This window comes from Carcharodon carcharias, chromosome 2, assembly GCF_017639515.1.
Source record: "Carcharodon carcharias isolate sCarCar2 chromosome 2, sCarCar2.pri, whole genome shotgun sequence".
NCBI lineage: Eukaryota > Metazoa > Chordata > Chondrichthyes > Lamniformes > Lamnidae > Carcharodon > Carcharodon carcharias.
This window is the reverse complement of record NC_054468.1, coordinates 19,225,550-19,249,788: the sequence shown is the minus strand read 5'-3', so window position 1 is coordinate 19,249,788 and position 24,239 is coordinate 19,225,550. Positions and strand designations below refer to the sequence as shown.

General features: G+C 39.0%; 1 protein-coding gene across 3 annotated transcripts in view; it reads left to right on the top strand.

Annotated features, from left to right (window-relative positions):
• tsc22d2 (TSC22 domain family 2) overlaps positions 1 to 24,239 on the top strand; it is an 80,568-nt gene that overhangs the window by 2,026 nt on the left and 54,303 nt on the right. The window contains exon 2 of one of the 3 annotated variants that reach the window (XM_041180745.1): positions 84 to 167. The exons of the other annotated variants lie outside the window; for them this stretch is intronic. Within the exon in view, the coding sequence (XP_041036679.1) occupies positions 84 to 167 (84 nt within the window). The remainder of the gene's footprint in view (positions 1 to 83; positions 168 to 24,239) is intronic. 3 annotated transcript variants of the gene reach the window in all.

The following is a 24,239-nucleotide window of genomic DNA, read 5'->3' as shown; positions in this document are numbered from 1 at the left end:
AAATTCTGTGCATATACTAGCCATCTGGTATTGAAAATGGTATGCGATTTCTAACTTTTCATTTCTTACTCCTTTCTCAAAAGTGGCAGCTTGTGCTGGGATGTGGTTTCACAGGTACCAGCACCCTCTGTTACCTTACTAAGCAGGAGTTCACGTGACCTTGAACAGTAAGTGTAGGTGGGCTTATTGGACACTAGGAGCCATCACAGCTGAGCCTAATCATGTCTCTGTGTGTACTTTCCAGCATGGATCACTAAATAGCATGCAGAAGTGGGAACAATATTTTCCCCCATGGTGGGGGACTGGAGCAAATTTACTAACTTCTTTGCTGCCACCCTATTGACACAGCAAAGACAAGGGATCAAAGATAACTAATTTGAAATGAACTAACAGCTTTTGTGTATGTGTTAATTGAAGAGACATCCAGGAAATTGATTATGACAACGAACCTTGCCTAATGACCCACCTTTTGGGACTGACATCAGATGGCCTGTATGAGCAGGTGGTAGCCTTTTACAAGAGCCATGGTGAAATCTTCCATTTATGGTTTGAAATTGCATTTGAGTATTTAGTAGGTGCATTACCTCCCTTTTTAAAAGCTTGTTTTACTGGAAAAAGCATCAATTGTAATAAAAATGCACAATTAATCCATATGTTTGCATTGTGGATTAATATATTATGTTTAGATTTTGAGAAAAATGATAACTTTTTTATTACCAGTATTAATATAATTAAGGCAGAGCAACAAAAATTCAATCTTATTGCTTCCTTTAGATTATGTTCATATTGTTACATTTCATAATTAAATCTAAGTTAAAGTTTTCCCAGCCCTAATTGTTGTGTATATATACAGTAATATGTCCAGCTAATTGAACTGCCCAGTATCAAACTAACCAGTTACCAAATCTCCAAACAGTTTAGAAACATTTTTTTTAAGTCAGCCCTAACAGCACCTATGAAGTGCTTTTTCCAACTAATTTAACAGCCCAGAAATTTAATTCACAATCTGATATTTTAATTCCTTTATACTCAGCTGAACTTGAGGAGTCACAATATATTGATTTTGGTATATTTGGAATTTTTCCTTTAGGCCTCTTATTGGATGTCAGTGTCTATTAATTTTCTCTGCAGATTTGCTGCAGGAAAATACTAAATCCACAGTAATTATCCAAATGTTATGATTTTAAGATTAATGCTGTAGGGTTTTTGTTGGTATAACTATCATGTAAAATTAGACTTGAGAAATTTCCTTTTTATTGCGAGGGGAAGCTCACTTTATTAAAAAGGTTCCTTCATTATGGAATGGCAAAAATGCAGATGGTTAGGTGGTTTTTGACATGATATAACCATTGATTATTCTAGAAACCTTTGTAATACCAAGAAATAAGGAGTTGAATGGTATTCCTTTTTCATTGCTTACATTTGATTCATTGTCTACTACATAAAAGTTCACAATGTGTAGAAGATCAGATGATTTTTATATGACCAATTTACACAAGACTATGTTGGTGTTTTCAAGTAAGGTTTTTTGTTCTCCTTGAGCTTTAGGCCCAAGGGCATATACCTATAAGCTCCATATTTGTGCTCTAAGGTACATTATAACAAGGTATGTAAGTGGTGATATTTCAATTAATTGCTACTTGGTAGTAATCGTTCCTAATTTAGTTATGGCCCAGAAATACAATTTGTGGCTTTTAAAGATTAAATTAATAAGATAGATTTTTAGCAAGAAGACACTTTGACCAGCATAAGTGGAAAATCAGAATTGAATGGAATTTTGCATATTTAGAGTTATCGTTGCTGTGGGGTTTTCTTTGACCACAGTATGCAAAGAGTATAATATTTCATTTTTTCTAGCCATTAATGGACTGCCAGTTTGTTGGGTTAACAGCTGTGGTTATTCTTTGTGCATTCAAATGAGTTATTCACTTTTTGCACCACTGGTGGTGTATGTGTAGAGAAATGTGGCATGATTTTAACAGGTCTCCCCAAAGTGTAACCAGCATACTGCGTGGGTTAGCAACAGTATTATTTCCACTGAATAAAATTGTATCCCAAGTACTAGATCTGATTCAGAGCAGAGTGAACCAGAGAACAGCTGATTTTAGTTGGAGCAGCCTCCTAGCATGCCAAAATAAGTTACGGGTATTGAATATGGTAAATGAAAAGAATTGTTAATTGGTCTATGATCACATACTGCTGTCATTGAAAAAGCAGTCAGTGTTGCAGTCAACTTAATTTTGCTCAATTGTATGCTTACGTGTATTGGAAGAAAATAACTGAAGCATCTTTTCTGATTAGGGTGCAACTTGTGCTGTTTTTAACTCCTTTCAGTAACCATTTCATTTTAAATCTTCAACCAATTTAGTGCTACTTAAGTGCAACTGCTACTTTAAAGCTGAAAAACCACTAGCTAACTGCAAAAGAGCTCTCCAATTAACTTGTTGATTATTCAGACTCCTTAAAAATATACCTCAAGACCAGTATTGTGTTCTGTGTTCACATGGGTGTGAGTTGATTGCAGCGTTGTCCCAGGACTCCTAATTCAATTGTGCCAGTTTGGTATTTATGCTGCAGTAGAGTTTTTGCTAGTTATTCCAATAGAAATTGTGCCAGTACTTGTATTCTGTTGTTCAAAGAACCCCCAGTACATAGGAACATCAGAGATAGTGTTAAGCCATTCAACTCCTCGAGCCTACTCCACCATTAAACAAGATCATGGCTGATCTATCTCAGCTACGTCTTCCTGCATGATCCCCATACCCCTTGAAACTCTTAGTACCTAAAAATCTGTGGATCTCTGACTTGAATATACTCAACGACTGTTATTTGCAGCTTTCTGTTGTAGAAAATTCCAAAGGTTCACAGCCCTTTGAGTGAAGAAATATCTGCTTATCTTAGTCCTAAGTGGCTTATTCTGAGACTCTGACACCTAGTTCTGGGCTCCCCAGTCCTGGGAAACATCCTCTTGACATCTACCTTGTCAAGCCAAAAGAATTTCATACGTTCTCAATGAGATCACCTGTAACTCTTCTTAAGGCTAGGAAACATGGGCCTAGTCTATTAAATAATAGATGAGCCCAATATTCGAGAACTTTCACAGATCGGTGGGATACTTTGAAATTAGATACCAAGCATGTTCCAGAACTTTGACCAGTGGAATTTTTGACCCCTTCATCTGATATCTCTAGGTAAAGTGGAGACTTTGGATGTATATGCTAGATTGTTTTAAATAACTTACCTGACTGTATAGCTTCATATAGTTAAGTAGTTTAATGCTCAAGCTACATCAAATCTACAAATGTCCAATTTATTGAAACAATCTACAGACCTTTGGGTTGATTAGTAATAGACTTGTGTAATGCAACTGAATTTGGATGAATGATAGTGGTAAAAGGGTATTTTTAGATCTCTTAGTGTGTTACCATAGATTATTTTTATGTGTGAGGTAGGTGATGGAGGGGAGAGAGGAACTTGAGCTCATATGTAATTTACTGATTGTGGGATTGCTTTGCTATGCTGTTGTGGGACAGCATTTTTGGATAAGATGCTATGTTTCTGTTTTGTGAAGAACAGAGATTGTGTTGTGCTAGTCTCCAAGGCAGGAAGTAACACCATGTCTTGGCTAAATATTTCTCAACCCTCCTGTTTCTGAAGTAGGGCCAACTACATAACCTGTGTACAATAGAGTCGAAATTATGGGGAAGTTAGGTATTGGCTATGCTTTAAGTGGGTGGATGGGAGGTGGGGGGTGAGGTTTGTGTAGAATGTCACTGTTACTTTTTTGGGTGGGGGGAATGGAAGATATGCTAATTTTAAAGGGAAGCTTTCAAAATTTGTAGTCAAATATAATTCATTGCATTAAAAGGTCATAATTCTATGTAGATGTCCAGTTATGTGTACTGCATTTCACTGCATGTGAACTGTGTATTTCAATTGTGAATGTTTGGACTCTTCTTTTAAGTGCCAACTGATAGCAGCAGCTAGCCATATGGGAATGAAGACATAGTACAGATAATTTTCCAGAGATAGCTAACCCCTGTGAACTCTCTGGGCTGCATTCCAGAAGCACAGTGAATGATTGCAATTGTGAACCCTGCACTGCAGCAAACGGAGCACTGGAGCCCTGTGCCCTATGCATATCCTTCAGTTAAATGTAATTGAGGGGAGTAGCTTGTATTTATTGCCACTAATAAAGCGCAGAATACATTGCCAATATAGTTGCTGACCATCTCTAATAGCGAAGAGGATGTTTATAATTCTTTTTTATGAGTAGATGAGTTGCTAGTGTTGTAACCTGATATCTGGTAGTTAGGAGTCTTCAGAAGGAATGTAAACAATAGTGTGTAACTCCTCTGCAAATAATCTGCAGTTAAGCTTGGGTGCCCCAGGAAGTTTTGTCCATTTCACTTTGTGCCTTCCTTTTTCTCCGCCTATTGCAACGGAAGTCTCATGGTTGTACGTGCTGCTTTTGGTTGTGTCTTGTTTGATCATACCTTATGGTCAGTTACTTGGTAGTACAGAACTTGAAGAGAGACTTGCCGCCGAAGCTTTTCGTCTTGCAACTCATTGGGACATTTAGGATTCTTGCGTTTGCTCTGGTGAGTGGAAGACCAAAAGCTTTGACAATATATCTCACTTTTAAACAGCTTTTGGTCAATATGCTGGCAATTTTATATGGAAATCTTGGAATCACTCCTTTCTCAGTCTGTCTGCACCCCCCCTGCCCTGTTGCCCAGTTTTCTCCTCTGCTTCCCCTGCCAACAATCCACCCCCAAGGTCCAAACTCGTGCTGTTGTAGTATTAGTCCAGAGATATCTCTCCTAGCTGGTGGATGTTGGTTGGCTGTTCTACAAGTAGCATCATACATGAGTCTGATCCACCCTTGTCAAACAGCCAGTCTATTTTATTTCAGCGTTGAAAGTTTCCAGACAACAGTTTCATAATTGATTGGCTCAGTTCAACTTGATACTTTAGGCAACTTAAGTGTTGTCTGGTTCTGCAGGTCGAGCTGCCTTCAGTGTTTGACTAGATCTTGGATAGCAAAATCAAGAAAAATGTGGAGCATATCCTGTGAAATGTGTATGTACAACATTCTGTGAAGGATATAGAAATCTTTATAATTTGTGTAGCTAAATTTCATCAATGAATTGACCAATTAATTGTTTCTTCAGAATGTATTATTTTCTCTTAGAATTGACTAATATTGTGTCCCTCCATTACATCTCAAGCCAAGAACGATAGATTGTTCTTTACAGATAATAATGGCATTGGATTTTTAGAAATGTATGTTGACGGGTATCACTTTGATCAATAGAAGTGTTTTTCTGCCTACTTCATATTGTCAGTTAATACAGAAAATGTATTTTTGCACTAAAAAAATGGCATGACATATAATTGCCCTATGTATCAGTCTATGGTGTGACTGCTGAGCACACTTAAAAAAAAAAGTTCACTTGTTTGCAGTTCCTTTTTTTAACTCCCCTGATCACATCAGTTCTCTGTTAAGAAATGATACCTTTCTTCAAAAGTCTCACAATGCTTCCAAGTGTACCAAAAAAACTGACTTTGAAAGGAATATAAAGCTGAGAAGAGAGACATGTTGCTAAAGCTCTTCACTTTGCACTCGTCAGGACAAATACAAGAAAGTCATATTTCAAATGAACACAACAATTTATATTACAGGTGAAAAATGCTGTCAAGCTGACTCTGGCCGAGGCGTTGTCATGCAGCCAGCAGCAGGGAGCTATAGGCTTCCCATGCTTCTGGAGAATTCAAAAATGGCATGCAAGGTTTGAACATATTCCTTTTGTTTGCAGAGAATGGGTCCCTACATATGAAATGTATGCAGCTTCTAGCAAGCATAAATGAACCACATTATAAGCTCAACTGGTTACCTCACAATAGTTGTTAGTGTAGCTATTAGCACACTTGGGATTTTTCAACAAGTACTGTCCAGTTGTAAAATCACGTCTAACAGATGTTTTGTACGGCTGGTTGAGGACGGTGTGTACTCTGCATATTACGAATACCTAGAGGACTATGTTGTTTGAGGCCAATCCCAGTTGACTCGCCAATCGTCAGTCCCCTTTTCTCCTATGTTATAAGTTGTGATTGTTTGATATTTTGACATTCTTGCATTTGTCCTGCTGAGTTTAAGATGAAAGCTTTTGGAAACATGTCTCTCTTTTCAGCAATATTCAAGTTCTGTACTACCAAGTGACTGAATATAAAGCTGCTTTTAGAGAGAACGGCATGGGAACAGAGCTATTCTTGTAGGACTGCGGTTTTGATTTAAAGCAGTCGAATTTTGTTCTGTCCCAATGTGTACTAGTAGATCTCCTGTGGCATTGAGCATGGGCAGTTTGGATGTATCTCCTATGATGCCAACATGGCTTTTTTCCCCAAGTCTTGCAGCTGTTTGGTTGCTCATCAGATTAAATGGGTATTGGAGCCCTTTTGGCGAACTGAGAGCCTGTGAAGGGGAGATAACAAATTTTATGCTTTGCTTGTAAAGCACTTTTTGGGGCTCTGGAGATTTCACCCAGGTGTATTTCATCCCTCTGTCTAGGAGGCATCTGGCACACATGGCTGCAGAAAATAAAATCATTAAATATACAAAAGAACAATGTCAAGCTGCAAAAGGTTGCTTAGGCGAGGTGATTCAAAAGTTGGCTTTAAGTAGGATTTTAAGATTTGGAGAGAGGCAGGTGGCTTTCGGGAGGGGATTCCAGACAGTAGGGATGAGAGCTCTTCCACTAATGGTTGGATGAAGTGAAGATGGAATGCACAAAAAGCTAGAATTGGCACAGAAGGGCATGGGATAGGCTTTAAGACTGTAGGAGGGTTCCAGAGATGGGGTGGTTCAAATCCATTGAGAGATTTGAAGGCAAAGAGTTCAAATTCAGTGCAGAAACTTTATGCCATTGTAGGTCAGTGAGGGGAGGGGTGGTGTGGGCAAGTTAAGAATAACTGCAGCAAAGGATTTTGTGTATTTTTAGAGAATCACTGCTGGAGTAAAATGTACTATTTAAGCTGACTGTGCTGCATCCAAACATATATGAATGAGGACGTACCAGTGCTAGACAGGATGTCAGCGGATTGCTTCCATTACCTCCATGGCAGAGCAGGGATTTTGCTGATCTTTTAAACCTTGACAATAACCATTGAAAACTGCTCCTTTCCAGAACTGATTGGTAACAGAAACTGGCTTAAATAAATTATGGCTGCACTGTACATGGGGGAGTTGGGGACAGTGGAACAATCTGAAACATTGGCATCAACTTTTCTGTTCTAAATTCACAAATTATTCACAACTTAATTGCATATTTTGGGATTGAGATGGTCTAAACTTGGAACAATGCTTTAAAAAGCACTCCCACATTGCACCCTTATTGGGTTCACCAAACCCATTATATTTGGGAGCACTTCATTCTCCTTTTATAAAAAAGGATAAGATTGTACAACGCTCATGTTTGTACAATGCTGCTTACACCTGAATCTGGCCAGCATGATCAGCTTTCAGACAGGTTGCACCAGTCATACTGATTTTGTATGTGGAAGAAGATAAATTAAACTTCTGCATTAACTCCTGCAGTGTATAAGACATTAAAGCAATCTTAATGTAAATTATTTTGTTCCTGCCTTTGGTAAATGAATTGAGTGTGTTTTAAACTAACTGTACTGAATGAAACCCTTAAGCTTTTAGCTAAAGACAATTGCCAAAAGTTGTTTTGGTTGCCAATTGATCTATTTTGGTTTGTTCATTAAAAACAGCAGTTCCAGCGTATAAGTATGCTGGAAATACTCAGCAGGTCTGGCAGCATCTGTGGAGAGAAAAACAGAGTTAATATTTCAAGTCTGTGACCTTTCTTCAGAACAGAGACAGTTAATAAGGGAGGAGATGTGGCCGTGAAAGGAATCTTTGATAGATAAGCTGGTCAAACACAAGAAAGGAAATAGACAGCAATATAAGTGAATAAGGTAGAAGAGACAAATGTAAATCCTGTCAGGGAGAAAGGCAGAACTTCTTCAAGTTGGGCATTCCTGGAAGAGAATTGGCAGTGAATCAAACACCAATACAGAAGCAAAGTACTGCAGATGATGGGCATCTGATTAAAACCAGAAAATGCTGGAAATACTCAGCAGGTCAGGTAGCATCTGTGGAGAAAGAAATAGCTCATCTTTCAGGTCCATGACCTTTCATCAGATCAGTTCTTGGGGATGCTTGCTTCATGCAACTTCCAAGATTGTATCTAGCTGCAAGTTTTGATATTTGCCGCTAAAGAAATCTTCTGTGTCAGGAAAACCTGAAACTGACCTTCTAGCAGAATGGAGTGCCTCCATTTTGCTTCAAGTTTTGTTTGAAACATTGATCCTGCATAATACAGTATTTTTTGTAATTTAGGGCTCAATAAGTCCTAAGCAATTGTCCCTTCGCCCAGAGATTGAGATCAGGTGTAGTCAGCTTGGTCCTTATAGGATAGTGATTGAACCTAGTACTTCCCTGATCTTTGTAACTTGGTAGTGTACCATAGTGTCTTGTTCACTTACCCATTCAGCCATCAGGGTATTTAATGAAGCCACATTTGATGGAGCATTTCAACAGAATCGCAACCTTAGAATTTAGCATCATTATTGGGCTGCCAATGCAATAGACGTTCAAAATAAAAGATGTCTATTGAGGCAGCTTATCATATGTACAGTCCCATGGGCTAACATCGAAACATTCAATTGTCTAGATGACCAGTTGCACTTAAATAATTAGTTTGAGTCTGGTTGACCACTGTCACTTCTGAGCTCTGCAAAATGAGTGCATGGAAAGTATAGTGCAGAATTATCTGCAGGACAATTTTTGTATCAAGTTGTGTAAGAAAAATGCATTTGCTTCTAAGTTGGCTTCTTGGAAGTATTTATTTTCAGAATTGCCCAGATCCTAGGAAAACAGCAAGGTTTCATTGTGTGAGAGCAGTTTGAATGAGCTTATGAGTTTGGATTTCTTCAAGTTGAAAGGAAATATCCGATTGAACAACTATGCAGTTTGTTTTATTGAACTTTTAAAATCATTGACATGTTTACGGACTGACTGCCTTTTTTTTCCTGTGGGTATTTTCTTCAAGATCTATAAATATTTTTGTGATTCTTCACTGTGGTATCCTAACCATCTATGTATAGAAGAATCAATCTGACAATTGTTTGATTTTTTTTAAACTTTTATCTTCTGTATTAAAGACTTTTATGAGTGAAATGTTGCTGGGAATTGGATCATCCATCAATATACAATTTAGAAGAATCAAAGTGCAGAATTTAAATCAAATGAACTGCAGCATTTGTCAGAAGGTTTGATTTTGAAGTATATTTGAGTTTTTTTTTCACCCTCAATTGAATGTAAGCATGTTGTCAGTTGACTAGATTTTAACAGGCTCTTATTTTCCTTTCTCATTTAGTAATTATTACTTGATACAGCTTTTTGATGGTTGCTGTGGAAAGAGTAAAATAGCTTAGTTTGAGATGAAGTTGCTTTACTGGAATTGTGGGTTTGCAGATGCTAGATGTCTTAACAATTGCAAATGCTCCTAGTTTCCAAAGGTAAAAACAAATTGTTAAATGTTCTTTATTTCCCACTTGGGTTAAATTGAAAAATATAAAAGAGCTTGAGAGATGTTTGTATAACCCGCTGGGCACCGGAGCCATGGTAGGGTTGAGTAGTTGGCAAGATGTATCATTGCAATATGATTTTTCAAAAAATATTTTTAAATGGATATTGTGCTGCAACTGTAGTTATTTGATAATATCATACCTGAGGGCAGGGCCCAGCATTGGCCAACAAGATCCAAGCAAAGCATTTCAGGCCTAGAGGTTGTACAGAGGAGAACCCTGCACATGATTCCTAGTCATATGATTTTATAAAAAATATGGCAAAAGCTTTGCATGTTTAATATATGAAAGTGGGTGGCTAGTTTTTAAAGGCACGTTTGAGATTAAAGGCAGATTTCCGGCTGGTGGTGTTGTTCTTGAAAAGGGTAATTCACGCTTGGAATTGACTCAATTTTAGGTAACGAAGTCAATTTGGATGCAATGATTTGAGGGACTAGGATTTTCTAAAGCCTCTCTTATCCATTGTTATCTTGTGGAACTTTGTGATAATGTCTGAGTGGGAGATTAATCAGTTGATTCAAGGTTTTCTCATGCTCTGCAGTACTTGCTGTCCTCAGCCTCCCAGTTTCATCTGCAATGCAGCTCAAACTCTGTTTTTGGCTGTACTTTTGTTGTTGTTTAAAGCTGGTAGCCTTCTTTTTAAAATAGGACTCGATTTAGTTTTTGATATTGGTTGTACACTGTTTTACTAAAGGGACTCATGGTTTTTTTTTCCCAATCTTGCACATGTGTATTCCAGTACAGGGATGATTCTTAAAGAGTATTCTTGCCACCAATGACATATCAAACATTTGCATAAAAAAGGAACATATTTTAACATTACCTTTGTTTCCATCACCCATTTAAATGTTTTGGTTGCATTGAATGAAGTGCAATTTGAGCCCAGCAGTGCGAAAAATCAGGATTGATGTATCTAGTTGAATTGATGTATGTAAGTCTGGATTGATGACTACCTCTGGACATTGATTCACCCTTATTTCACAATGCGTCACAGCAAATCTTTGTTCCACCCCACTCCCAAATTAAGTCACCAATATTTGACAAAAGATGATGTATTCCACTTTAATTGAAAATATATTCAACAAAAGCTTGATTAATTATACAGGAAACCTCCATAGTCTGGTGCATTTCTTTCTCTCTTCCCTGCACCACCTTGTTTTACTCCCACAAGGGGAAATAAAATAACACACAAAGATCGGAGGCCCTTTAGAGATGCAGAAAACAGGCCCTGAGAGGTTGCTGTTCAGTTTTTTGATCTTTCGATGGACCTACTCAGATGCTGTAGCTAAGACCATGAATTCAAACTGGTAGGAATGTTGGGCACAAATATGCACTTTATCCTTCTGTGTCATTGTTTGAACCCCATTGTATTAAAACACAGTTTATTTCTATTAATAGAAAAATTTTGTTATGTGGTATCTAACAGGTTCGGTATATTTTGTTTTTAACCCAGATATTTCCTACCGAATCTGTACATTTGTTTTTCTCTGAATCTTTAGATCCGTGAGCGGTTTGTTTCTCAAGTCAGTTATTAATGGTGATTTAAAGTGGACTTGTTTTTTTTATTCATTCATGGGATGTGGGCATCGCTGGCTAGGCTAGCATTTATTATTGCCCATCCTTAATTGCCCTTGAGCAGGTGGTGGTGAGCTGCCTTCTTGAACCATTGCAGCCCATGTGGTGTAAGTACAGCCACAGTACTGCTAGAGAGGAAGTTCCAGGATTTTGACCCAGCGACAATGAAGGAACGGTAATATATTTCCAAGTCAGGGTGGTGTGTGGCTTAGAGGGGAAGTTCCAGGTGATGGTGTTCCCATGTGTCTGCTGCCCTTGTCCTTCTAGATAGTAGTGGTCGCCAGTTTTGAAGGTGCTGTCTAAGGAGCCTTTGGTGAGTTCCTGCAGTGAACCTTGTAGATAGTACACACTGCTGCCGCTGTGCATCAGTGGTGGAGGGAGTATATTTTTGTGGATGGGATGCCAATCAAGTGGGCTGCTTTGTCCTGGATGGTGTTGAGTTTCTCAAGTATTTTTGGAACTATACCTATGGAGACAAGTGGAGAGTATTCCATCACACTCCTGACTTGTGCCTTGTAGATGGTGGACGAGCTTTGGGGAGTCGGGAGGTGGGTTACTTGCTGCAGAGGACTCCTAGCCTCTGACCTGCTCTTGTAGCCACAGTATTTATATAGCTAGTCCAGTTCAGTATCTGGTCAATGGTAACCCCCCAGGAATTTGATAGCGGGGAAATCAATGATGGTAATGCCATTGAATGTCAAGAGGCAATGGTGAGGTTCTCTCTTGTTGGAGATGGTCATCGCCACTTGTGTGGTGCGAATGCTACTTGTCAGCCTAAACCTGGATATTGTCCATGTCTTGCTGCTTCAGTATCTGAGGAGTCGCAAATGGTGCTGAACACTGTGCAATCATCAGCAAACCTCTGCACTTCTGACCTTATGATAGAAGGAAGGCCATGGATGAAGCAGCTGAAGATGGTTGGGCCTAGGACATCTTTACATCCTTTTGTGTAACTGTGCTTTCTCAGTTTGATTTAGCTGAGTAGTTCGAGTTTAATTAGTGCACCAACTTCTCTAGGTGGAATGCTGTAGAAATTTTAAAAGAAGCCCTTGCATTTATATAATGGCTTCTCACATTGCTCAAATTTCTCAAGTCACTTTGCATACAGTGAATTGCTTTACATTGAGATAAATGACCAATCTATTTTCATGTTGTTTATTGAGAGGATAATGTTAGCTTCGAGAGAACTCCTCGCTCTTGAATAAATGTTTAGCTTTAACTTCTAAATAAGTGCCATTACATCCACTTGAATGGGTAGACAGGAGCTCTGTTTAATGTTTTAATTTCTGTTTGAATCACTTTGGTCTGTCTTCCACCTTTCTTATAACACTAAGATTGCCTTGACCAAAGTCATAAATGACATCCAAAATCTCAAGAACATAATTGTAACTGTAGCTGCACTGCATTATCTCTTGTCCTTTTTGACTCCACTGTAGAATTTGATCCAGTTGATTTTCCATTCTTCCTCCATTTTTGCTCTTCCTTTGTCCAGCTCTGTGGAACTGCTCACACCTGCCTGTATGTAGCCAATGCATAAACATAACTTTTCACATCAGGCCCGTACCACCCACTCAAGTTCCTCAGGGATTTGTTCTTGTCTTTACCCCACCCCAGTCTTTCTTGTCTACATGCTGCTAATACTTGGTGACATTACTCAATAGATATGTGTTTCTATTACATGCTGTTGACAACCACCTCTCGCTCTCCATCACCACCTTCAGACACTTGCATGCTTTTCCCTATCTGTCGGACATTAAGTTATGAATGAGCTAAAAGCTCCTCCAACTGAACATTGGGAAAACTAACTATTTTCTTTTAAGAATATCCTTTGTGCATTTTACATTGAAATATGTATTGCTCTCTGTATTTAAACTAATCTTCATGTGCCTCTGAATCAGAAAGTTGTGGGTTCAAGTTCCACTCCAGGATCAAAAATCAAGGCTGACACTCCAGCGTCGTACTGAGGGAGTGCTGCACTGTCAGAGATGGTGTCTTTCGGATGAGACTTTAAGGCAAGGCCCCCTCAGGTGGATGTAAATGATTCCATGGAACTATTTTGAAGTGGAGGAGGGGAAGTTATCACTGGTGTCCTGACTAATGTTTATCTCTCAATCAGAATCACAAAAACAGATTATCTGGCCATTATCCTTTTGCTGTTTATGGAAGCTAGCTGTGTGCAAACTGGCTGCTGCATATCCTATATTACAATAGTGACAACACGCCAATTAAAGTACTTAATTGGCTGTAAAACACTTTGGCTATGAAAGGCGCTATGCAAATTCAAGTCTTTTATTTCCTTTTAAAGTTGCTCTGTTTGCCCAATTCCTTTTATAAATTGGATTTTAACCGGGATGTTTTGTGTTCTTTTGGAAAATAATGGGAGGGGATATGCTGTTGTCATTTACCAAATAAACATTAAACTTTAATGTGAAACAAAAACAGAAAATGCTAGAAAAACTCAGCAGGTCTACATCATCTGTGGAGAGAAAGACAGAGCTAACGTTTCGAATCCGTATGACTCTTCTTCAGAGCTATGAACTTTAATGTACCAGAATAGCAATAACATGTTCTACAAAAGCCAAACTAAAATTCAGTGAGGTTTTTGAACTGTGACGTACATTTTGGCTAGGACATTGTTGTAATTTTGGGAGTCGGGTGTAGAAGAGAGCCATTCCAGTGTCAATGTTATGGGGTCAATACCAGGACCCTGTCCACCATCTACAAGGCACAAGTCAGGAGTGTGATGGAATACCCCCAACTTGCCTGGTTGAGTGCAGCTCCCATAACACTCAAGAAGTTTGACACTATCCAGGACAAAGCAGCCCCCTTGATTGGCACCACATCCACAAACATTCACACCCTCCATCACCGACACACAGTAGCAGCAGTGTGTATCATTTACAAGATGCACTGCAGGAATTCACCAAGGCTTCTTGGATAGCACCTTCCAAACTCACAACCAGTACCATCTAGAAGGACAGGACAGCAAATAATTGGGAACACCACCACCTGGAAGTCTCTCCCCCCACCACCCCAAGTCACTCACAGTCCTGACTTGGAAATATATCGTCGTTCCTTCACTGTCACTGGGTCAACATTTCTGTAACTCCCTCCCTACACCACATAGGGATTGCAGCGGTTCAAAAAGGCAGCTCACCACCACCTTCTCAATGGCAACTAGGGATGGGCAATAAATGCTGGACCAGACAGCGAAGCCCACATCCCGTGAATGAATTTTTAAAAAAGTTCCATTGCTAGATGGAATGGATAGAAAGTTCTATTTCATTTTCTCTTGTTCCTCTGTTCTATACAGTAATTCCAACACTAAAGCTTTATGTCGCTGCAAAGTAAGCAATAGCGTACATTATAAGAAACCTTTTGGACAAATCTAAAACTTTTGAAGACTCTTATTGATGCGGATGGAGACAAAAAATGTCTTACTGATTTATAGATCATAAACTTGGGAGAAACAAAAGAACCTATGAGAAATATATAGGATAGAAAAAGGAAGTTGGGTATAAGAAATAAAATTGAAACTTAAAAGACATGAAGGTATGAGGGAAATAGTTAATGGGATGAGCAGAATTAATGTAGCTTTTAAATATATTGCTGCTTAGGGTTAATTACAGTAATAAAGTCAATTTGATGCAAATAGTTTGGTGTTTCATACTGCATGAACTGAAAATCTACAATAATGTCTGACCCAGGAAAACTTTCATTTCCCTGGGCCTCCCAGCAATCAAAGCACTGTGTTTATATTTTAAGTACATAGGCAGAATTTGAATTACTCATTGGGCTTCACCACACTAGAAATTTCCTCCGGTACTTCCTCCCCCCTCTGAACTCTGACTAAGAACCTACTCAGTGAGCATTTTTGGCATATCTGTAGGGTTGAAAGTGGAGTTAGAGGGGCAAAGCAAGGGTTGGTGGGGAAAGAAAAGAAAGGGTTTTGTATTGCTGATAAAAGGAGACATGTCTAAGCTTTTCATCCTACACTCATTAGGACACTCGCAAGAACACCAATATAAGGGGAAAGCAACAATTTATACGGTATATGAAGAGTGATAGAATTACCTGGAAAAACTCAGCAGGTCTGGCAGCATCGGCGGAGAAGAAAAGAGTTGACGTTTCGAGTCCTCATGACCCTTCGACAGAACTTGAGTTTGAGTCCAAGAAAGAGTTGAATGCTTTCTTGGACTCGAACTCAAGTTCTGTCGAAGGGTCATGAGGACTCGAAACGTCAACTCTTTTCTTCTCCGCCGATGCTGCCAGACCTGCTGAGTTTTTCCAGGTAATTCTGTTTTTGTTTTGGATTTCCAGCATCCGCAGTTTTTTTGTTTTTATATATGAAGAGTGATGATTGATTGGCAAGTAGCGTTGCCCTGTGGAGTGCACCACTGATGGTGACTGACAGTTAACTGCCAAGCATTGTTTGAAATTTAAATCAGGTGGCTTGACCCTGATTGGCCAAGGCATTTATCTGAGCAATGAGTCAGCAAATGGCTGTCACTTATTTTGTTTAGCTGTCAGAGGCGCAATGTATGTACACGTTCTTTCTATCTGCAAAGCACAGGGCTCTCTGTATTAATATATGTAGCTTCCAGTACACGCAAATGCGCCACACTGCGAGCCCAACTAACGATCTTAAGTTGATTGTCAGCGTAATTCATAGCACTGAGGATTATTAAGCAAATTTCCAATCATAGAATCACATCTAACATTGGACACTGTGTTTTGAATTTTGAAACGGGCTGGTTGTGTACGGTCTGTACCCTGTCCATTGCAAACAGCGGCTGGGACATGCTATTTGATACGATCCGTCAGCCTTTGGGACGTATAGCCTACATAACCAAGCATCACACTGGCACTGAAATTCATATACCCTTACTCATTTGTGTGATAGGCCCAACGTCTTTTAGGCTTGACAGCAGTATTCTGTTAGTGGCAAATACCACGCGTGTTGCTACTGCATAGTAGCAGCATGAAACAGCTAGCTTCACCTGTTGCACAAGTTTTTGAGGTACCTTGCCCTTCCAGAGTAATCTGAGGTAGACTGGGCACTTTTCATGGCCAAAAATGATAGTCTTAGGCCCATTCATGAGCTTGCGTGATATACAGCGTGAAGTGATCTGATCAGGGTAGCCATTATCCTGCAGTGGTGCCTTCTCCATGGCAGCAACACTTGCCAACCAATCAGCACTCTCTTCACGTACAGTATAAATTGTCGTCTTCTCCTTACATTGACATTCTTGAGAGTGTCCTGATGAGTGCCAAACAAAAAGCTTAGACGTGTCTCTTTTTTCAGCAACTCTCAAGTTCTGTGCTACCAAATGGTTTTGTTGTCTTTTCTTGCAATTTTTTTTTTAAAATTGGATTTTGTGCTTTTTATGCCTAAATAACACTGCCTGGATTCTACAACTGTGTGTAGATTTCCTACACACAGGCACTCATGAAATGCCACATGGTGAGCTTTCCTTTCTTAATCTTGATATCAGATGTTAAATTGAGTTTGGCATACCTTGAATATTTCACATAAGCTTCCCTTGGTTGATCAGATAGTAAAGCTAGTAAGTAACTGAGAAAGAATGTGCAAGGTTGTGGAGATACATTGAGGGAGTGGGATTAGGTAGATTGCTCTTTCAGCGAGCCAATGCAGACTCGATGGGCCAAACGTCCTCCTCCTGCACTGTAAAGATCCTTGTGAACTAAGCGAGGCTACTTTGTTTATCCTGTATTGGCTGATCTCAGTCAGGGTAATGACAGGATGCCTCAGTCATCCCCTGCTCACCCTTAGTTGACAAGTTGACCGGATTTCCAGCTGGTACTTGCTATTCAGAGAGTCCAGTTGTAAGTAGATGTGTTGGTCTCATCCATGGTGCACCTCTCCCCATCTCTTTCTCTCTCAGTCACACACACACACACACCCCCGTAGAACTGTCCTTGCAGAAGTCACCTCTTTCAGGTGAGAGACTGAGACAATTGGTTCAGAAAGCAAGGTAAGTTGAGATAAAACTCAGTTGGACTCTGAATAACAAAGCAAATGGCTTCATTTTGAAGGCTCTGTATTTTAAAGTGATTGTATTTCTATTTCTTTGTCCCGAATTATACCCAAACTAGAGCAAAAATAAAGCTGTCGGTTACCTACAAGGGATAATCATACAGTGCTTTATCTTTGCATTATTTTTAGTATGATGAAGTGGTGGCACTAATTGGCTAGTTTTACCTAGGAGCCGGCACAGATACGATGGGCCGAGTAACTGCTTTCTGTGCTGTATGAAACTATGGAAAGATGTTGCGATTGGATTTAGCTCCCTATGGCTGAGGACGAAAAATAGCCACAGTTTCCGCTCCTGATTTGTTATCCATTTCATCCCCATCCCTTCTAGATTTGTGTGAACATGCATGCTGAGGACAGGTTGGGTATGCCCATGGTGTCATCAGGCTGCTGGCACCCTGGTGTTCAGCCTCTCATATGGCTGATATGGCTTGAGTGAGGTACCAGAGGGTACCACTGCAACCAAGTTATAGTGAGGAGTTAACGCCTTCAGGTGGTGAGAGTCAAATTTGGCAAAAATAAAAGCTGACAGCTAGTTGGCTTCTTCTAGCAAAATAAATCAGTGGCTAGTGGGGGGCCGGGGGGGGGTGAGCCTGATTTCTACATCTGATTCAGCGCACAAGTTGGCACTTTTTATTGATGGACAGGGGCTTAAATGGTGTGGGATAACTGTACTGGTTGCTCACATTGCTAAAAGAGTAAGTGATGTCAAGCTTACATTTGCTGTTGAAATGCATCATTTAATCTTACAGAGTAACTATTCTGTAAATTAATTTTGAGCTCAGCCCATTCTCCTGAGGCCATGTTCCTAAAATTTGACTTGCTGCACAGAAGGAATAATGTGCTTGAAGAGTGAGTGAGCCTTGACCTTATCTAATGTCCTGATTTATGGTGAGAAGCTGTTAAATCTATCTTAAATTTGTGGGCCTTTCACAATTGTAAAGCGGTCTAACCCATAAGTTTTGACTCTGCCCTAGTGTAAAGCAGATCTTCCTCCGAGTTGGGGGTTTTACATCCTCTAATCTGGATGCACACATCAGTTGCTGCATCCACGTTACAGCATTAGGTCACAGCATAAAAATGCTTGGTATCTTGTACAATTGTGCACTGCATGCAGACCTACAGGGATTATTTATTGCCAAAGCTGTGAAATGATGACTCCAGACAAGTTTGGTATATATGGATTTCATTTTTGTATTCTGTTGAGAGGGTTTGTTGCTGTAGGGTTGACGTTTAATACTTGACCATAGCAAATCCAAGAATATGAAACGTTTTACTCAACAGTAGTACATAATGTGAACATAAAGATCTTTTCTGCTGGGAGTTTTCTGCTTACAGAATACATGTTCTTCCTAGTAATTAGTGGGTAGAAGGCCAGTTATCTCTCTCTTTCTCTTCCCCTTCCCCTTCCACATATTAGCAGAAATATATGCTAGTCCATTTGGTGCTTCTGGAGCGGATGGGAGCCAAATGTAATTAAGTTCACCATTGAGTTTTACTTTTTCTAAAAAAGAGTTAACTTTTGAGTCCAAATTATGTTTTTAGATACCACTTGTGCAGCCTTGTGGTTTCTAACCTTATTTTGATCCCTCACTTGTGTTACTGACCTGTAATACTTCTAAAATTCTAATCCACTAATTATATGTTTCTTTTATTCCTACTAAAGATTGTAGGATTTAAGTTTATCTTTACTTTACTTAGGTGAAATGTTTTCTGTACAGTTAAATGTGTATATGTGGAACCAATCTATTTTTAAAATATTTAAGTCTTTTAAAATAACTGAGCAGCAGTTCTAGCTATTACATTTGAAGTCATATTTAGATTTATTGAATGTTTTCCTCAATGAATCCTTGGTATGCTGAAGGCATGATTCATTCCCTATTGAAAGATCTGGTTCTAGGCAAAGAAATACTTAAAAACTTTGTTTACAAATTATGAACATTGAATATCCTTTGAAGGAAGAAACAAATGGTTCTCATTACATAGGAACAGGATTAGGCTATTCAGCCCCTCGAGCCTATTTTGCTATTTAATCAGGTCATGGATGGGTGGATGATCAGTATCTCTACTTCATTTGCCTAGTGTTGCTACATATACCTTGAAGCCCTTGTCTAACAAAAATCTATTGATCTCAATCTAACATTTCTGGTGACCCAGCCTCTGAAGGGAGAGCTGATTTCTGCTATCTTTTGTGTGAGAAAATAATGTGTTTCAGTCCTTTAAAAGCTAAGATTGTACCCCCATGTTCTGGGTTCACCCACCAGAGGAAATGCAGTAAAATCACCATTAGTCAAACTCAGATGACACAAAATTCCAGTTATGTTGAAGTTGTCAACCATGCCCACCAGCAGAATAGCAAAACCCATGGAACGATGCCTGTGATATGCCAAAATGCTGCATTGGTAACTCCAGATCAGCCGAATTTGTCTATGCTTGTCTTATGACCACGTCGACCAATCAGAGGGCCACACTAACTAGACCACACAGGAGTAAAATCATGGAGCACCTAACAAGCCATCATTTGACATCGCAGTCTCCCTGTGAAAGGACATGCGACGCCTGCGAGTAAGGCTAAATCTGAGAGAAAGTTAAGTGTTGTAGATCAGAGAGAAGGTGAAGTTGATACAGCAAGTGAAAAACCATGGAGCCATGCTCCAGGATTTTGCACTGCAGCATGAAACCATAACAAAAACAGAATTACCTGGAAAAACTCAGCAGGTCTGGCAGCATCGGCGGAGAAGAAAAGAGTTGTTTGACTGCATTGATGACATGGTAGAATATATCTCGCACGTTTCAGAGCAGAAAAAGATTAGTTTTTCCACAGCTATTCCCTGACCTTTTTTCAGTGCAAAGTTCCGGCCTCTTACAAGGTCAGGCCTTTATAAAGTGTGAACAAATTGAACAAAGACTTTTTCACACATTTACTGTTTCACATAGAGCTAAATAGAGATGCATTCAATTGTGAATGGGGCCTCCTCGGCTATCACAAAGCTCCAGTTAACACTAATTTGTGAGCAGATCCCCTGGGATTTGACTCATTGGGATTTTACTGTAGTTTCTCCATGTCGCCCCTAACGAATCCCTTGATCTTTTTAAGTGTTTTCACTCGATCACCCTTCACCCTGTTACGATCACAGCCGATATTAATTTCTGCAGAAACCAAGTCCCAGAGGGAAGCTTGGCTTACAGGCCATACCTTTTTATCATATTCTGAAAATGAGAAGAAAGTGCACTGATCTCAGCAGCAAGAAGCCCAGTAACACTTCTGGGATTTTAAAAGTTTAAAGTAAAAGTTTTATTAACAAGAATAAAAGAAAAAGCACATAAGATTACAGTTACACAATTAAAAATTAGTCTTACAAAACATTCCCACCAAAAGACTCCCCACTTGGCCAGACCCCCAAGTAAATACCTTCCAGGCAACACTCCCTTATAGATGTTTAACAATAAAAATCCAGTAATATTACCCAAGGCAAATTGCTGTAGATTTAATAAAGGCATACCACACAACTTCTAACTCTCTTTCCCTCTGCTGTGGAAATCCAAGGCTTCAGAGCAAAACTGCTTGTTGCAGCCCAAGATTTCTCTGGCTTGACTGAATCAAACAGCATCTTCTCCCAGCCTAAAGCTTCAGTTAACAGTTCAACAGCTACCTTAAGCCTTTCACAGTAATTCTAAAATACCTTCCCCCTACCCCATCTCAGATTCCATTGTTTTCATACCTCTTTGAAACTCGAATCCTTCCAAACATATCTTTCATGTTTCTATTTTCTCCTCTGTTTTCGGGTCAGTAAAATGTAATATACCCTGTTCTGTTTACCTGTGGAACTCCTGCAAGATGCAAATGTATTTCTTGTTGCCTTTGACTTCCCTTTGATATTCAAACAAACTCTCAACTTATCTAAAAATGTAAATGTTAGATCTAACCTATTTACTTGTACCTCAAACCTAACACCTCTATCCTTTCATGTTTTAAACCGCTCAGACAACCCGTCTCCTAGTAACCTTGGTCCAGCTTATTTCATTTAAATCATTTACACACACTCACATACACACAATATTCCCCAAATATATTTAAAAAAATAACCTCCATTTCTCACAGTCCGCACCCCTCCACTTTCCAAACTTCAGGGGCTACAAATCAAGTTTCTGCAGCCTGTCCTCATAATTTAACGCTTAAAGCCCTGATATAATTCTATTGGAAAAATAAATATACCATTAAGAAGTGCAATCCTGGTACTTAGCCATAATCCACAAAAAACCATGGGCACAACTCTCCATTAGAGAGAGACAATTGGTTATATAGCTTGAGGGACACCACTCCACATCATGTATGAGCCATGAACTACCATAGCCACTACAGGAATTGAACTTGTGCTGTTGGCATCATCCTGTGCCACACTCTAGCCCTCTAACCAACTGAGCTAACCGATCCCCTTGTGATTATATTCCAAAGAGGATATCAATTCAGAATGAAGCTTTGTGTGAGTTATTCATTAAAGAGGCATCACTTTCATTCATACCCAATTTGCCATGTGGGTTTGTGAAATTGTTTAGAATTTATGTTACAAAGGATATTGTTGAGGACCATGAGAAGATGCTTGCAGCTCACAAAGAGAACACGGTCAATCTGCATCAACCATTAAATTGGTGTGGAATACAAGGCAGTAACCCAATGTGGAAATTTTAATAATATGTGAATTTTATCAACATGTTAAGATTGTCGCAGGCTGTAGTGCATAGAAAACGACTTGCTCTTTTAATAGTTTCTTGAACTGTAAAAATCTTTCTATTTTTGACATTCAGATCGCATTTATAAAGCTGAGTGTCAGTTGCAGTTTGACATCTGCAGCTCTTGATAAGGTCAAGTTTGCAACTATGTAAACGTACCTGTTATTTTCTCTGATTCTTGAATCCATTATACAAAACCAAGTAAATCCTGAAGAAATTGTGTAGTGTACAGTATCTTAAACCAGGTTGTACAGATCATACATTGAGGAATAGTGTGTGTATAAAATCCTTTTTGGATTATTAGTTTTGGCACTTGGCTTTTTTCAAAAAATTGTGAAATTGGCATAATTGTCATTTGTGCCAAAATCCCGAGCTAATTACCTGTAAGGTATTCCTAATAACGGCAGCATTACGTGCTGCAGTTGACTAACTTCTATGCTTAACTTGTATTTCTTACATATCCCAACCATTTGATTCTATGTGAACCTGGCATACATGCTTTTCAAAGATTTTACATTAGGTAACTGGATGGTTTCAATTGACATTTGAGCATACTCATTGCAAGTGTTATCTGTGGCATGACAAAGTAAAATAACTTAAGCCTGGTCTGTAGGCCTAGTGTACATCTTGCCCCAAGTTTCGTGATGAGCGATGGAATAATAGCTTGCCACTGACCTCAAATATTTAGCGAGTTCTGTTGTGTGGATTTCACTTTTCTCGATGTTAATTTCATGTTGGCACTGGTTATAAGGGGTCTGTGCGTCCAACAACAGTGATGTCATCAAGCAGGCTAAGCATCCAATCACATTGAAGAATTCTCAGCAAACCAGGAAGTGATCAGCAGGATTTATCTAGCGTTTTTAAAATTTTACAAAAAGATTGGGATATAGATATGGAATTAACATCTGGATTTCCACATTAATTGCTCATCTGTGGATGCCAGAAGTTGCTGTTAGTTTCATAAAGTAATGATGGCAAATATTGACAATTTTGCTATCATTACAGCTACAAAATATGGGCCCTTGTGTTCTTCACTGACAAACTTAGGTCACTGGTTTATTGTGCAATCACTTCTATTTTTAAAAGAAAAATTATGCACAGAATAAGAAAGATAGTTCAGACTAAAATTCAGTGCTTTGAAAAACTGAATCAAAATGTTTCAAATAGGATTATAGACCTGACATATGAGCTAATCTATTGGCTCTTTAGGCACTGCCTGAGCTGCTTGAGGGTTTTCAGCATTTTGTGTTTGCATTTCACATTTCTAAAGTTTGCCATTTTTATTTTTTGTCTTTTGAATCGCTTAATTAAAGTACTTCATTTTATATATAGCAATTATGAAAAGTAATTCAGTTGATGAGAGGAAATGACAGCACTTGCTCATTTTTGAATGATTTCCTGGGGAAGAGGGTTCATTGGTTTTATTACCTTTATGTTGAGAACTGACGGCCACGTTTTTTGACTGATAAATTACAAGGTGCCTGTAGTTTCCTGTCTGCTATTCAATCCGTGCAGCTCTTTTTTTTGTTTGGTGCATTATATCAACCAAAATGACCATATATAGACTTCGAGTAGAATTTTTCCCAGTTCAGTTTTGACTTCTGCTTGCTAAAGCTTCACAGTTTGAACACGCAGAGTAGAACATTTCCGACCAAGCTACATGAGGAAAATGCTCCTGACCATAATGAAAGTTGTAATGAGGAAATGGGATGGTTATAATGGGGTAGCATTTTAGAACTTTTTAACAATCATCAGACAAAACAATTTTAGGTCAGCTTTGGATATTCTGTCCGATAACAGTGGTGCTGGACGCTCCTATAAGTTGTCTGAGGATTTTGTTTCAGGTATATCCATACCGGCCAGTATCTAAAGAACAGTGTAATGCAGAGGTGTAACAATAGGATCCCCATATGATTCGATATAGATGTTTCTTTCCTATATGTCCTCTGCATATGTTTTTCCAATCGTTCTGAACTTAGACTGAAATGTGATTGTTAAGTTACTTATTTCACAACCAGCAAGTAAACATAAAGCAATGTTCAAGGCAAACTTTATTTAGAAGCACCGTAGGCCATTCAGCCTATTAGGTCTATGGTGACTCTCTGTTGAGCAATCCTGTCTGTCCCATTCCCCTGCTCTATTGTTGTAACCCTGCAAGTTTACGTCCCTCAAATGCCCATCCAATTTCCTTTGAAATCATTGTCTCTGTTTCCACTACCCT